Raw genomic sequence first — 15,181 nt, forward strand, 5'->3', positions numbered from 1 at the left:
TGTGTCTAATATACAGTTAGAAAATCACTTAACAACTCATTGCCACACCTAGAAGGATACATCTCATACTGCACAGGGTGACTGATTTCAGGAGTGACACCTCTTCTCTAGTCAGCCTCTCCTCTTGGTGGTCAAGGCTTTGGTAAAGATGGTGGCTCTTCTTAGTAGCTCAGTAAAATCTGAACTCAGCAAGAAAAGCTGTGAGATATAACTGGGATATAATTAGGACTGCATTCTTTTGTTCTAACTCAAAGAGGGAGAAAAAACCCTCACAAACACAAAACTTGCAGAACCCCAAAATACCTTTCTTTAAAAAATTATGGCGAATAATAACAATTAATTTCTGACAATCTTTCCATTGGAAAATGGAAAATTAAAGCTTTATTTATCAACAGTTCAGTTTCCAAAGCTAAATTGTACATCTTTTCTTATATATCTAAGAACAACTTGGTCGACCCCATTTTTCCATAGTTGATCACAGGGAAGTAATGTAATGGTCTTGTCAGCTTGCTTGAGACCTCTGTGCAGAGCTTTTTAGAAATAGCACAGCTGGAACAGGGGACAATCCTAAAAGGCACCATAGCCTAATGCTGTTTTATTACAAAGTTTGAAATCCAAATGAACCAAGTCAGAAATGAAAAGGGGTCATCAACAGTACACACAGAGGAAATCTAGAGAATCAAACCCTGTAGTCCACCAAAGTGGACTAATTTGGAAAATCTAAAAGAGGTGGATAATTTTCTTGTACATGCCACTAACCAAAGTTAAATCATAATCACGTGAGCAATTTAAACAGACCTGTAACCCCTAATGAAATAGAAGCAGTCATTAAAAGTCTCCCAACCAAAAAGGTCCAGGGCCAGATGGTTATAGTATAGAATTCTGTTCAAAGAAGAGTTAATGCCAGTGCTCCTCTAATTATTCCATAACACATAAACATATCATTGCCAAACTCATTTTATGAGGTCACAGTTAACCCTTACACCCAGACTACATGAAGAACCAACAAAGAAAGAGAATTACATACTTTTGTGAGACAAAACTTTTTGTAGAAAGACAAAATATACATCTATTTACCACAGGTAGGGGTCCTACAACAGAACAAAGCCCAACTTGATGAGCCAATGAGTTTTTTTGTGGGGGTTACTTACAGGTATATGGGCAAGGGGTTACTTTTAAAATTGAAATTTATGCCCTGGCAATGCTGAAGCATGTGTGGGCAGCCTGTTTATGGTGGTTTTGTTGAACTTGTTCATATTGGGTTTCATGGTAACAGTTGATGAGGATGCCTTAAGAGTGCACCAGATCTCATTAAAGATGGTTCTGAGCCACTATATGGTTGCTGGGAATTGATTCAGGACCTTTGGAAGAACAGGCAGTGCTCTTAACCGCTGGGTCATCTCTCCAGCTTACCAGAACATAAATGAGTCAAAGGCAGCTGAATTTTCAACGTCTATACCAGCAAGGGTGACAGCTCACAAAACTGGGAACCTGGAGCACACTGCACACCCTGCAGGCAGCTCAACAGGATAGAGAGTGTCTTTTCTAGGTACCTCAGGAGTGTGAACCCTTCTAGGCAGCTCCACTGGTTCCTGCTTCTTTGAGGCAGCTGTTTTGGTCTCAGGGTCTCCTTTGTGGCTTTTCTTCTCTGGGAGCATTCTTTGAAGTTCAGCTTTCTTCCCTATAAAATAGACTCACAACTTTTATGTTTATTCCTACTGGTGGGGACCTAGTAAGTCTGATGAATTTCAGGCACTTCCTGAAGCTATCTTGAGTTGTGTACCTTCCTGTTTAAAGAACTTCCCTACAGAGAAGTAATTTATTCAACCTTGGAGGAAGCTATAAAGACATAATAGACCATTTTCCCATATTATCACAGATGTAAAAATTCTCATATAAAATCCTGAAAACTGAATCCAAGAACACATAAAAAAGATGGCCCACCTTGGTCATACATAAAGCTTTATTCCAGAGATGCAGAAATGGTTCAACATATGTAAATTGATAAATGTAATCCACTATATAAATAACTTGAAAGACGAAAAACAAAAACAAAAATATATGACCCCTTCATTAAACACAGAAAAGGCCTTTGACAAAATTCCAACACCCCTTCATGATATAAATCCTGTAGGCTTTAGGGATTCAAGGGACATAACTTCAACATAATAGAGTCATTTTACAGAAAGCTCATAGTCAACATCTTAATGGAGAGAAACTCAAAGGAATTCTACTAAAATCAGGAACAAGACAGGGTTGTCTACTCTCTCCATACCTATTCAATATATCACATAAAAATATATTTTCAATAAAAGAACCATAACTATTTTCTTACTCAGTCTGAGTATTTATGTGACCCTCATGGAAGAAGAAAAGTTTTCATGAACTTAAACTGTTAAATAGCTGGGTGGTTTTTCCCCCTTGCTTCATGACATGCCATTCTTATGTGAGAGAATCTGGAAAAAAGAAACAAGAGCCATATAATGTTCAATATTACAACTTCTTAAAAAACACTAGACTGTGTCCTTTGCTTTACAGAAGCTTGCAGTTTCAGGAGGTCCCGTTTATTAATAGTTTCTTTCAGTGTCTGTGCTACTAGGATTATATTTAGGAAATGGTCTCCTGTACCAATGCATTCAAGTATACTTCCCACTTTCTCTTCTATAAGGTTCAGTGTGGCTGGCTTTATGTTGAGGTCTTTGATCCATTTGAACTTGAGTTTTGTTCATGGAGATAGATATGGATCTATTTTCATTCTTCTACATGTTGATATACGGTTTTGCGAGCACCATTTGTTAAATATGTTTCCATTTTATATTTTTTGCTTCTTTGTCAAAAATCAGGTGTGTGGCTGGATATCTGGGTCTTCGATTTGGTTCCATTGGTCCTCCTGTCTGTTTTTATGCCAATACCAAGCTGTTTTCAGTACTGTAGCTCTGTAGTAGAGTTTGAAGTCAGGGATTGTGATGCCTCCAGAAGTTCCTTTATGGAACAGGATTGTTTTGGGTCTTTTGCTTTTTCCATATGAAGTTGACTACTTTAAGACAAAATGGCAGCCTACAGAATGGGAAAAGATCTTCACCAACCCCACATCAGACAGATGACTGATCTCCAAAATATACAAATAACTCAAGAAATTGGTCATCATAAGAACAAATAATCCAATAAAACAAATGGGTTACAGACCTAAACAGAGAACTCTCAACAGAAAAATCTAAAATGATAGAAAGACACTTAAGGGAATGCTCAACATCCTTAATCATCAGAGAAATGCAAATCAAAACAACTCTGAGATTCCATCTTACACCTGTCAGAATGGCCACAATCAAAAACACTGATGACAATTTATGCTGGAGAGGTTGTGGGGTAAAGAGAACATTTCTGCATTGCTGGTGGGAATGCAAGCTGGTACAGCCCCTTTGGATGTCAGTGTGGCAATTTCTCAGAAAATTAGGAAACAATTTTCCTCAAGACCTAGTAATACCACTTTTGGGTATATACCCAAAGGATGCTCAATCGTACCACAAGGACATGTGCTCAGCTACATTCATAGCAGCATTGTTTGTCATAGCTATAACCTGGAAACAACCTAAATGCCCCTCAACTAAAGAATGGGTAAGGAAAGTGTGGTACATTTACACAATGGAGCAATACACAGTAGAAAAAAAACATCTTGAAATTTGTGGGCAAATGGATGGATCTAGAAAACTCATACTGAAGTAACCCAGACCCATAAAGACAAATATCATATGCATTCACTCATAAGTGGCTTTTACACATAAAACAAAGAAAACCAGCCTAAAATTCACAATCCGTGAGAACTTAGACAACAATAAGGACACTAAGAGAGACATACATGGATGTATTCTACATGGGAAGTAGAAAAAGACAAGATGATCTGAGTAAATTCAGAGCATGGGGACCATGGGAGGGGGTTAAAGGAAAGGGGAGAGAAAGGGAGAGGAGAAAAGAAAAATGTATAGCTCAATAAAATCAATATAAAACACTAGATATTACTTAAAGCACCACACTCAGATTGCGAAAAGCATTGGGTAATATTTGAGGAGTCTGGATGTTCTTGCTGACATTCTGAGTATTTACAGATGTGTAACCAGAAAAGTTAGCAAGAGGTACATTTTAGAAGAGCGCTAGAAATCAGGGTGAAAGTGGGCATCCAGGTCATAAATGGGAGACTTTGATGGATGAAGAAGGCTTGAAGACAGTGATGGGGTGGGGAGGAAATGGGGAAGGTTAGCATTCAGAATGAGTAAAGATAAAATCATCAGTATCTTAGCCAACAGCAACACAAAAATGATACATAATCCATGTGTCTCCTGAGCAGAGATCAAACCTCCTCCTGAAGAGTGCACAAAATGTCACATAGCATTTAAATGTTCTATTTAAGAGTGGTAATTACAGTGTTAACTATTTGTAATTTTTTTAATTTTTATTAAGATTTTATTTCATGTGTCTGCGTATGATTAGATGTTCTTGAGTTCAGGTGCCTCTTTGAAGCTACCTATGGAGTTGGATCCCCCGGAACTGGAGTTCCAGGCATTTGTGAGCTGCTGACATGGACTGTGCATACCTAACACAGGTCCTCTGCAAGAACAGTTTTTGTTCTTAACCACTGCATTGCACTTGCAGCCCCATGTTCATGCTTTTAAATAGATTTTATATTTATTTATTTATTATGTATACAGTATACAATATTCTGTCTGTGTGTATGTCTGCAGACCAGAATAGGGCAGCAGACCTCATTACAGATGGTTGTGAGCCACCATGTGGTTGCCGGGAATTGAACTCATGACCTTTGGAAGAGCAGGAAATGCTCTTAACCACTGAGCCATCTCTCCAGCCCCCTAAATAGATTTTTTTTAATCTGGCCTTCATTTGGTGTTAATATTCCCTTTGGTTTTATATTTACCATTAAATATTTGTTTCAAGGAGAGATCATGTTTGCATATAATTTTACCTAAGTAATAGTAAACCATTTATCTATCATTATATTTTAAACAGAACTTATGATTCTTTTATATAAGAAATTATTCATTGTTATTGTGATCCTTCTTTTAAGATGTATAAATCATAAAAATACGGACTGATTTATGATATTTGACATTCTTATTACTGTAAAATCCCAAATATTGACATCTACTGAGAATTTAAGGTACTCGAGGCTTTTTTACATTTCTCAACCAAGTTTTTAAGGATTTCAAATATGTGTGTATGTGTGTGTGTGTATCTGTGTATGTATGTATATAGTCCCAAGAAATACCGGTGTAGATATAGCACCAGACAGCATCCTGGTCAGGTTAACATGCAGGGTCTCATTTGGTTCTCACAGGTTGAGAGGTTTTTCTAGTTCCAGATGAGGAAGCTAACACATATCACCAAGCAGGTCCTCATCGCTAGTAGGAGGCAGAGTCTACCTCCCAAACACACGACTCTGCTAATGCACTCTTGACCCAGCCCGATGTGGGCTCTGGAACTGAGAATCACAGATAGAATGGGGAAGAATCACGTGTACTTGTTTCTGTGATCCTGAAGGGCCCACTAGGCCGCATGTACCGCTGCGTGTGACCTAGAGCATGCGCAAACCAAAGTGCGTTCGCTGTCCTCTCACCTTCTCACAGTGTAGTTCCCCAAACCACATGTCCATGTTTGGAAGACGGAAGATCAGAGGGACAGCTCCCCTCATCCTTCATGTCAGCAAATTGCTCCTGTCCAACACAGGCCTGATGGGTCAGGGTGGGAAGTGTGCTAGTCTGGTGTTTGCTGAGGGCTGGCTCCTAGCTCAGCTTTCCTGATTTGCTGCTTCTTAATCCTTCCTTATCAGTGTGTGTGGTGTGTGTCCCATCTGTCACCTGATTACATCTGAGTGAGCTGTACCATGGCACATCAGCCCCATTGAGCCCCATTTTCTTACGGCAAATGCAAACGGTGTCTGTATCTGGAGACCAAAAAAGAAGAAAAAAATGAGGAGGATGGGTGGCCCCAGCTTTTTAAAAGAAGTTATAGAGCGGCATCCTTTGGAGTTGACTGCTGTGTGCATGCCTGAGTGCCGCTTAGAGCAGCTGTTGAAAATCCCCCTAGTTGTCTCTGGGGATGTCAACAAAATTAGTGGTTTGATGTGAACTGATTGAATTTTTAGAGTCTTGGGCCTTAAGAGGAAAAATGGAAGAAAACCAGTAGCAGCATGTGGGATTGTAGGGTTGGTTACCCCGGAGCTGGTGCCTTTGCTGCCTGGAAGCTCTGGGATGACTGAAGGCGTGGTTCTGCAGATGGTTGGTTTGTTATTCCAGCAGCGCTGGCCCGTTGAATGGTGGGGTGCTGTGTTCAGATGCACCGGTGTAGCTTTAAGTCCCTTACTGGAAGGCAGGTGTACTTGTGAGGGTTGTGATCTTTGGACCTGGGTAGATCTTATTTGAGAGACCACTTTACTTGCATACATATGTTGTCAAGGCTACTCTGAGATTGCTCAGTTTTGGAAACCTAAGCATATTATGAAGATTAAATCAGGCCTACTTAAGGCTTACACACACACACACACACACACACACACACACACACACACACACATGCGCGCACACACGCACACATACACACACACCAGAAAAGGAAATAATGCATGCAAACCTAGCAACCATTAAGTACATTGACTTTGCTGTGTGCAATCCAATCCACATAAGATATCAATGTAATATGGAGTTCCCCTTTTATTCCCATAGGAAGGTGTCAGAGTGCTCTATGTATCATGGGTCTTGCTACCACATAGGTCTTAAACTGTCCTCTGGGAGTGCCTTCTTTCTTCAACCAACCCGTGCTACACAGTGCATTCCAACAGAAATGGAAAATACCAAGTCTCTCTCCTTTATCTGGCCTGTGATACCAATGTCACCCCAGATATGTTGGTTGATTCCAGCTTTCATGAACACATCCCACTGCATTGTATTTGAAGGCTTAGACAACCCTGACAGCCTTGGTATATGGGGACCTGTATATACTCCATACCTATATTCTATTCAATTTTCAGCTGTTCTTTAGGTGGCCCTCCCTTACACACCCTAAGCAACCTGAGGTCTGTAGCTCTGACTGGCTGGCATTTAAACCACTCACTGAGACTCCTTGCCTCGTTAGGGTCTGTCCTGTTGATCCTCCTGGCACTGATCTCTGGATAACCCAGCACAGATAGAGGGTCTCCATACGTATTTATGCAGTAAATGAAGGAACTGATAAAACCAGACCCCTCTGGCTTTGCTGTAGATAAAGATGAAAGCCACTAGCAGATAACTAAATTGTAGTTCCGTATAAAAGTCAAGCCAGGGCAGGGATAGTTCCCAGGACAGGCTCAGGAATTCTTGGACCTTGTGCCTGGTACTTTTCACATATGTCGTTAAGAGCTTTCTCCATTGGCTTCTAAGTTTGCACTGTTTTGGATGGTTCTGATGACAGGTGTGTTTTTTTCCCAGCCAAAGGGAGGCAGTGAGGCCCAGAGCAAAGGTCTTAGATGCTAGCCATACAGTTGCAGTTTCTGGCCACCAGCTGTGTACCCTTTCTTAGCCAACCATCTAAAATTACAGTGTCTTTAGTTGTCCAGTAGGCTAATAATAAAAATATCTCAAAGGGTCATTGGAAAAATAGCTACATATAAAAATTTACCCGGTGCTTGGAATATTTTTGTTACTCTGGTAAGGCATTTCAGTGATGTGGGCACAAATGACTAAAGTGTGTTGGTGCTGTTGAGTTGCCCAAGTGTTACCAGCTAGAGCATTTCTCAATATGCCAGTGTGGTGGCTTTAAAAATAAAACACAGGACAAAACCTCCTTGTATGGGGAGCAACACACACTGGCTACTCTGGCTTTTTCTACTCTGGATCCAACGCTGCTTCACATCAAGGCCAAGCTTCCCTGAGCTGTTTCTAGAGGCTAAGGACACAATGGAGCCAGTGTTGTAGGACCATTCCTGCAAGGGTATGGGGTGTCTTCAGCAGATGACTTTGGCTCGTGGATGCTCCATGTGCCTGATGGGAAATTCTGTGAATGGTACTGTGGTCTGAAGCTCCTCTTTTCCAGACTTCCTTCTACTGTCCTTCCAACTTTTTGTGATACTTAGAGCATAGCATTGATTCTTTCTCTGTCATGCATAAACCAAACTGTGTGAGTTCTAAGCTTTTACCCTATTTCTATATAGTTACAATGTGATCTTCCGATCACAGCCTCCCAAGGACAAGCCAGACCTCCCCAGTCAGGAGAGATCACCAGTTAGGCTATGATTCACTAGTGTGGATCTTGAGTTTCAAGGTTGTCCTTATTCAGGACAATCCTTAATAGGTCTGTCTTTAATATGCTGTCATGATTTTCTTTAACATTTGCGAACCAACAGTTTCTCCTGTCGTTATAAAAAGGAAGAAAACTGGCCACTCTCCAGTGTGGGTATAATGTCATCTGTGTTCTGATTTCTTTGTTTTCCTTCTTCATTCCATCAAGCTGTCACTTGATTATTGTCTTTGTGACAGACCAGGTCCAGGGAACAGTCACCATCCGGAATATCAGTGCCCTGTCTTCGGGTCTGTACCAGTGCGTGGCTTCTAATGCCATCGGGACAAGCACCTGTCTCCTGGATCTTCAGGTGATCTCACGTAAGTACATAACTCAAGACGCAGATGTCCAGACCTTGGTTAAGTCACAAAATGCAGACTTCTTTATAAGTGTTCTGAGATTATGTGAATAGTAAACAAATTCTTTTAAATCATTGTTGAAAATATTTTATAAAAATTTTACTATTTAAGCCTCCCTGATATGCCGATCCTGTGACAGAGTGTCTTCTCAGGACCATCAAAACCAAACTAATCTTCATGTCATGGCGCTGTGGACATGACATTAGTCTGCAGTCACAGTAGTATGCAGTCTCGTGATACTCCTTTGCTTTCACCCCTAATCTCTTGGGTCTTCTGGGTGTTCAGTTATCAACAAGCAGTTTGGAACACTTCTTTTTGGTAGGGGAAATTTAGATGATTTTTATTTTGGTTGTGGAAGGGCATCATGTGACTGGGATGAGGCCATAAACAATCTGAGATTCAAAGCTCTCTGGGACACTAAGGCAATTGAGTAGGCTCTGTCTCCTGCCCTATTCCAGCTGCGCTCTTCTGGGGCCTTGGGAGGTGGTGGTGGTTTACTTGTCCAGCAGTCACTGCAAGCCTACTGGGAATGCCAAAGGTTAGTCAAGATCTGTTTTCATGTGGATAGGATGCTTTGGGCAGCTTTGTACATTTTAAACAGATGTATTGGTGTGAATATAGCTGTATGACATGTACTATTTCTCTCTTGTTTATTTAATCTCCCTTAAATATGTTTTGCAGCCCAGCCCCGAAGCGTTGGAGTCATCGCTGGAGCTGTCGGCACCGGGGTAGTCCTCATCATTATTTGTATTGCACTGATTTCAGGGGCATTCTTTTACTGGAGAAGCAAAAATAAAGAGGAAGAGGAGGAAGATATCCCTAATGAAATCAGGTTAGTCTGTCAGATTGCTGATCTTGCAGAGTCAGTGTGTGTTTCTCTTCATAGTGGAGTCAAGGTTTCTTGGCCAGTCTTACAACTCTATGGTCAAGGTAATGTTAATGTCTAAATGCCATTTTCTTGTTATGTTTATTACTTTTCTTCATGTCATACTCATGTTTATTCACGAAGATCCTTCATGAATCTAAGTAGGATGAAGAGCTCCCCTGTGCCACCACAGCTGTGGGGTAGACCATGAATGTCACACCAGAACAGTTAGCCTGTAAGATCTGTGTTTCATGTTGGCCGCTGTAATAGATGGGAACATGTAGAGGCAAAGGGGTTGACCACAAACATACCAGTTTCTCTACCTAGTTAACTACTGTTCTGTGGCTTGCTATGAAGGAGCATATTAATCATATTCATCATGATAATAATATACACCAGGCATTGTGCATTATGTAAAAACACTTGATGCCTTTGGAGGAGCTATGTCTAGGGGTTGTCACCTGGTGGTGGCTTCCTGCCTGAATCACAAGGCAGCACAGCATCACACACAGAGAGATGGGAGGTATGTATCTGTTAGCCCTTTCTTTTCTTACAAAGCGGCTTGGATCCAGTCATTGTGCCCTATCCTGCTGGCTTTACCTAGTCCTAAACACCAGCCAGAGCTCCTGCTTCTCAATGCCATAGCTGATTACATTTCTCCCTCAAAAGTACCCCTCAATGGAGGTCAGTTTTCAACCCTTAATTTCTTAATGGACTTCCCAAGACATAAAAAATATAGCAGGCAGTTTATAAAAGAATAAAAATGTTTTAAGGAAAAAAATGTGAAGATGGTGTTTAAAGCTTGGTGTTTAGCTCCTGGGGTGTGGGGGTCCAGACTGTCTCAGACTTGACTACATCATATCCCTGTTGGTATGCTTTAATGATCCAGGTCTTCTCAGTTTTTCTGAATTTGTTCCCCTTCCTTCTCTGGTCTTCCTCTCTGCTGCCAGCTTTCCTTGTTCACCTCCTGTAGCCTATCAGCACACCACAGTGGTTCTTCAAATTCTGTTAGCAGTACAGCCTAGACAACATGAATGACTTTTTCAACTTCTTGATGTCCTTAGTTTGCTCACCTGGGTGTTTTATAACAACTAATTCAGTGGGTTTCTTTGTAGGTTGTCTTCTTCATAGTTAAAAGAGATGTGTGTGTTTATGTATTTGTAGACATGTGTTTCCATTATATATAACTTTATCTTTGTTTCATTTCAGAGAGGATGATCTTCCACCTAAATGCTCTTCTGCCAAAGCATTTCACACAGAGATATCCTCCTCGGAAAATAACACCTTGACCTCTTCCAATACCTACAACAGTCGATACTGGAACAACAATCCCAAAAACCACAGAAACACGGAGTCATTCAACCACTTCAGTGACTTACGCCAGTCTTTCTCTGGCAATGCCGTTATCCCCTCCATCTATGCAAATGGGAGCCATCTGGTCTCTGGCCCACATAAGACCCTGGTAGTGACAGCCAACAGAGAGTCCTCACCCCAGGTCATGCCCAGGAACAATGGTTCAGTCAGCAGGAAGCCTTGGCCTCAGCACACACACTCCTACACTGTCAGCCAAGTGACTCTGGAGCGCATTGGTGCAGTACCTGTCATGGTGCCTGCCCAGAGTCGGGCGGGATCCCTGGTGTAGGATGTTGGAGGATGCTGTGTGCAGAAGAGAAAAATGGAATGCCTCCCGACAAGGGGGAGAGCAGGGGTGGGCGAGTGCTGGAAAGATAGACTTTTGTTACCATTACTTTAGTGGAAAGCACCAAGAAGACGGTGCTCTTGCCTGGCCACTGCAGTGTGTGAAGTGACCGAGAGTATTCCGTCATGAAGACTCAAGAAGACTGTTTCCTCACCACAGTTGTCCTGGGATTCAGTTAGAAAAAAAACCCGCTGCATCTCGAATGACGTGCCAAGCCAAGGAGAATGCTAGAAGCAGAATAGCGCTTACGACCCAAACCGTGGTCCAGGTGGACCTGTTCTTTAATTCTTGCCTAACTTAATAATTTTCAGGAGACTTAAGTGCCAGGTGGAGTTTAAATAATAAAATTATTTTTTAAAATATGTATATTTACAAAACAAACATGAGCAAGCTTGTGGCCTGTTCTGCCTCTCCCATTCCCCTTTAATGGCGAGGCCTTAATGGTACTAGCGATGCATTCCAACTGGGCTGGCTCTTTATCATAAAGGTGAAACTTTGTACAAAACACAATTTGGCTAGAAATGGGGGAAAATAAGGAAACTTCTTGTGAACACCCCACACTCTTATTTATTTACCTCTTCCTGAACCGTGAACTTCTGTATTTGGGATTTTGCTATGTTGACAAATTCTTGTCTGTGTTTCTCTGGGATCTCTTACAGATCCATGGCAATTACTGTTCATGATTTCCTAAAAAAAAATATTTTTTTAAAAGAAAACTATTTTTTTTAAATACTTGAAAGACAGTGAACTAGGAAGGCATGAACTTAACACCTTGTCCAGTGATTGTGCTCAGTGGCTCAGCAGAAACCTGTCACGGTTCCCGGAAATGAGGGGGCTGTCTGGAAAACAAGCTGGAGGCAGGTGGGAGGGGCCTCTGCATTGCTAGGAGGGCCCCAAAGAAGCAAGATTGTGCCTGTCAACCCTGCTGCCACACTGGCCACTTGTAATGTGGGCAGCACCTGATGTCTTTTGTACCGAGGAGGATGACTCCTTCTTGTTTGACAAGTAGAGGTTAGTAGGCTGTTGCAGAAAGGGCAGGAGTTGGTTTGTTTCTTTCAAAATAATTCCCTTTTTTTTTGCAGAAGAATAATGAGGGTTAGACAAACGGGCGATTGCCCAGTGTGCTCTTGGGGTTTGTTAAGCATCTGAAAATGTGCGTGTGCAATTTTGCCTGAATGCATTGCACACCCGTGTAAAAATACACCTTCCCCGTTTTTTGTTTTTTTTTTTTCCTTTTTTGGCTCATTACTTGGCTTGCTAGCCTTGCAATTGACCAAATTCATTTATGGACTCTCTGCTCTGTATTGTGCTGTACTTGTATGGTTGACTATCTTGCCTTAACTACACTTTAGGCAACTCATGGTGATTTCTTCCAAGACTTGTTTTTTTTTTTTTAAATTGTTTGTACTGAGCCTACAATTTTCAAAGAATATCTCTTTTTTCTTCTTCCATTCCCTCTGTCCCTCTTCCACCGATCTGCTTGCCTTCTTTGCCTATGGGCATAGTCTGCACGGGGAGTGGCTCCTGACTTCACATTTGAGTGAGTGGAAACTTCCAGTGATTCTCTACACTGTTTTTCCTTTGGGGCACACTCAGAACACTATTGTGACCATTTCAATGTCGATAGATGAATTTATTATAGTGTTACTCTTTCTTCCCCATTTGATGGTTCTTGACTTTGTAAAAATTTAAATAAGTGAATGTCTATACTTTTTAAAGAAAAGCGAAAATACCATGCCACAGAAGAGATAATACTATCAGATGCTGTTTAGGAAGCATTTATCTTGCATTTCTTTATTCTTTCTAATTACCTAAAATTCAATAAAAGTTTATTCATATAAAATGTGTTGTGGTTAATTGTCATAGAAGTAATGGATACATAGACCATTAGTATCGCTTGGTGTTATATGCATTTCTCTCTTCTGATAAATAATATCCATAAACATTTTAATGAACATATGGTATTTTTAAAATGACTTAACTTTTCTTATATTAGACGTTTATGTGAATTCTAGTTGTCCTCATAAGACTGTGTATGTAATGACCCTTTAGACCATCTAGCTTTTTCCATATCGTTAATCTGAAAGTTCCTGAAAATAGGTGTTACCTATAATCCCCATCTGCCCAAGGACCAGATAATTTCCTGGGATTCTAGGAATTCTAGTTCTTAAAAGAAAACACCTACCCAAGGACCAGGTAACTTCCGGAGATTCTTGGAGTTGGAGATCTTGGAAAATGACAACTAAGCCTCATGGGAAAGTATAGTGGCCTATGGGGTTTGCCTGTCTAAACTCCACCAACACTTCTGTCTGAAGGCCACAGAATTTCCTGATGATGTTCTGACCCAAATTCCATCTTGGTCAGTATTTAATATTTTTAATGAAAGCTTACATAAATTGGGTCAAAATGGTGGACCTGTTTTTTTCTGGCAAAATTCAGGATTAACACAGGATTCTGGCTGCTCTTGCTACTGAATCCCCCCCACCTACCAAGTGAGTACTGTGAGCATTGCATGAATAAATGACGGAGGATTTCTGAGCTGAAATCGACGAATCAAACTAGGGGCATGGTTGAATAGTGATTTTGATATATATTGGAACACATTTTTTCTGAAATAAATATGAGACTTCATTTTTCAGTTGTATATTGAGATAACACATTTGCGGGCAGATGTAAGGAATATAGAAACCACAAGTTCCTTTGATTTCTCTGCCCAGAGGCATCTTGAGTAGCTATGATATATCACAAATGAACATTAATAAGCTCACTGCACTTTCATTCAGTTTGGGTATATACTAATGTATGTACTTTTAATTTTTGAGGTAGGGTCTCACTGTATAGTCTGGTTGGTCTTGAACTTGTGATCTTTCTGTGTCTGACTCTCAAGAGTTGGGATTACAGGCTTGCTCCATCCAACCTGCCTCTAGTTACATACAATTTATCATGGAGATTCATTTGACCATCAAAACAGCTAAGACATAAAATTCTATGTGCGGTTCTTTCGTAGTTAGAGCCATATCCCTGTTCTCAGACCCCTGATATTTCAAAGACTACTGTCCTGTGTTCCATCTCTGCCATTTTGTCACTTTGGTAATACTATACAAATGGAATAAAGTATGCCACTTTTAGGAATTGACTTTTTCTCAGGACCATCCATGTTCTTGCATATATGAGTAATTTGTTCCATATTATTGCTGAGTAACAGCCAATGGTACTAAGATACCCCAGTTCACTTAACAACTTATCCATTGAAAGATGGAAAAGACATTTGGGTTATTTCTACATTTGTATATCATGAAAAAGTCTGCAAATTTTATATACAGATTTTCATGTGACCCTAAGTTCTATCTCTGAAGAAAATGGAGAATGCAGTTTCTGGCTTGCGTGCTGTAAACACATGCTTGGTTTTGCAAAAAGAATGCATTCCTATTCTTCCAGAGTAAACAGTCATGCATTTCTTCTAGCAAAATGGGTAATCCAGTTCTCTGCATCTACTACACATCTGGGTATTATCAACAGTTTTAGTGTTAGCCATGTTGGTGGGTATTTATTGCTATCCCACAGTGGTTCCATGATTTTAACTCCACATGCCAGTGGCTTATGATCCTGGTTGTGAATATATTTTCATGTGCTTTTCATCCCTATATATTCTTCAGGGAAATGTCTGCTATTCTGTCTGTTTTGGGAGTGCTTTGTTTTCTATTGTATATGAAAGGTTTTTGTTGATATTTGCAAAGTTTCTCAAAATCTGTAGGTTATATTTTAATTCTTCACAGAATCTTTCATAGAACAAGTTTTAAGTATAATAGGGTCCTACTGGGTGCAGCACCTATGCCCTGTATTACCAGCTAGTCCAGTGTCTAAGGCATGAGTATTATGAGCTCTCAGATCAGGTCGGGCAGACACACTCTTTCTTATTTTTAGCCAAAATTCAGA

General features: G+C 40.6%; 1 protein-coding gene across 2 annotated transcripts in view; it reads left to right on the plus strand.

Moving 5' to 3' along the window:
• Window positions 1-13,088, plus strand: part of Igsf11 (immunoglobulin superfamily member 11) — a 135,132-nt gene extending 122,044 nt beyond the window's left edge. For both annotated transcript variants that reach the window (XM_075962626.1, XM_075962632.1), the window contains exons 5-7: window positions 8,520-8,642; window positions 9,363-9,513; window positions 10,756-13,088. In XM_075962626.1, coding sequence (XP_075818741.1) covers window positions 8,520-8,642; window positions 9,363-9,513; window positions 10,756-11,188 — 707 coding nt within the window. In that variant the 3' untranslated portion in view covers window positions 11,189-13,088. The remainder of the gene's footprint in view (window positions 1-8,519; window positions 8,643-9,362; window positions 9,514-10,755) is intronic.
• The last annotated feature ends 2,093 nt before the right edge of the window (window positions 13,089-15,181 follow it).

The sequence above is a fragment of the Microtus pennsylvanicus genome, chromosome 1, assembly GCF_037038515.1.
Source record: "Microtus pennsylvanicus isolate mMicPen1 chromosome 1, mMicPen1.hap1, whole genome shotgun sequence".
Lineage (NCBI taxonomy): Eukaryota > Metazoa > Chordata > Mammalia > Rodentia > Cricetidae > Microtus > Microtus pennsylvanicus.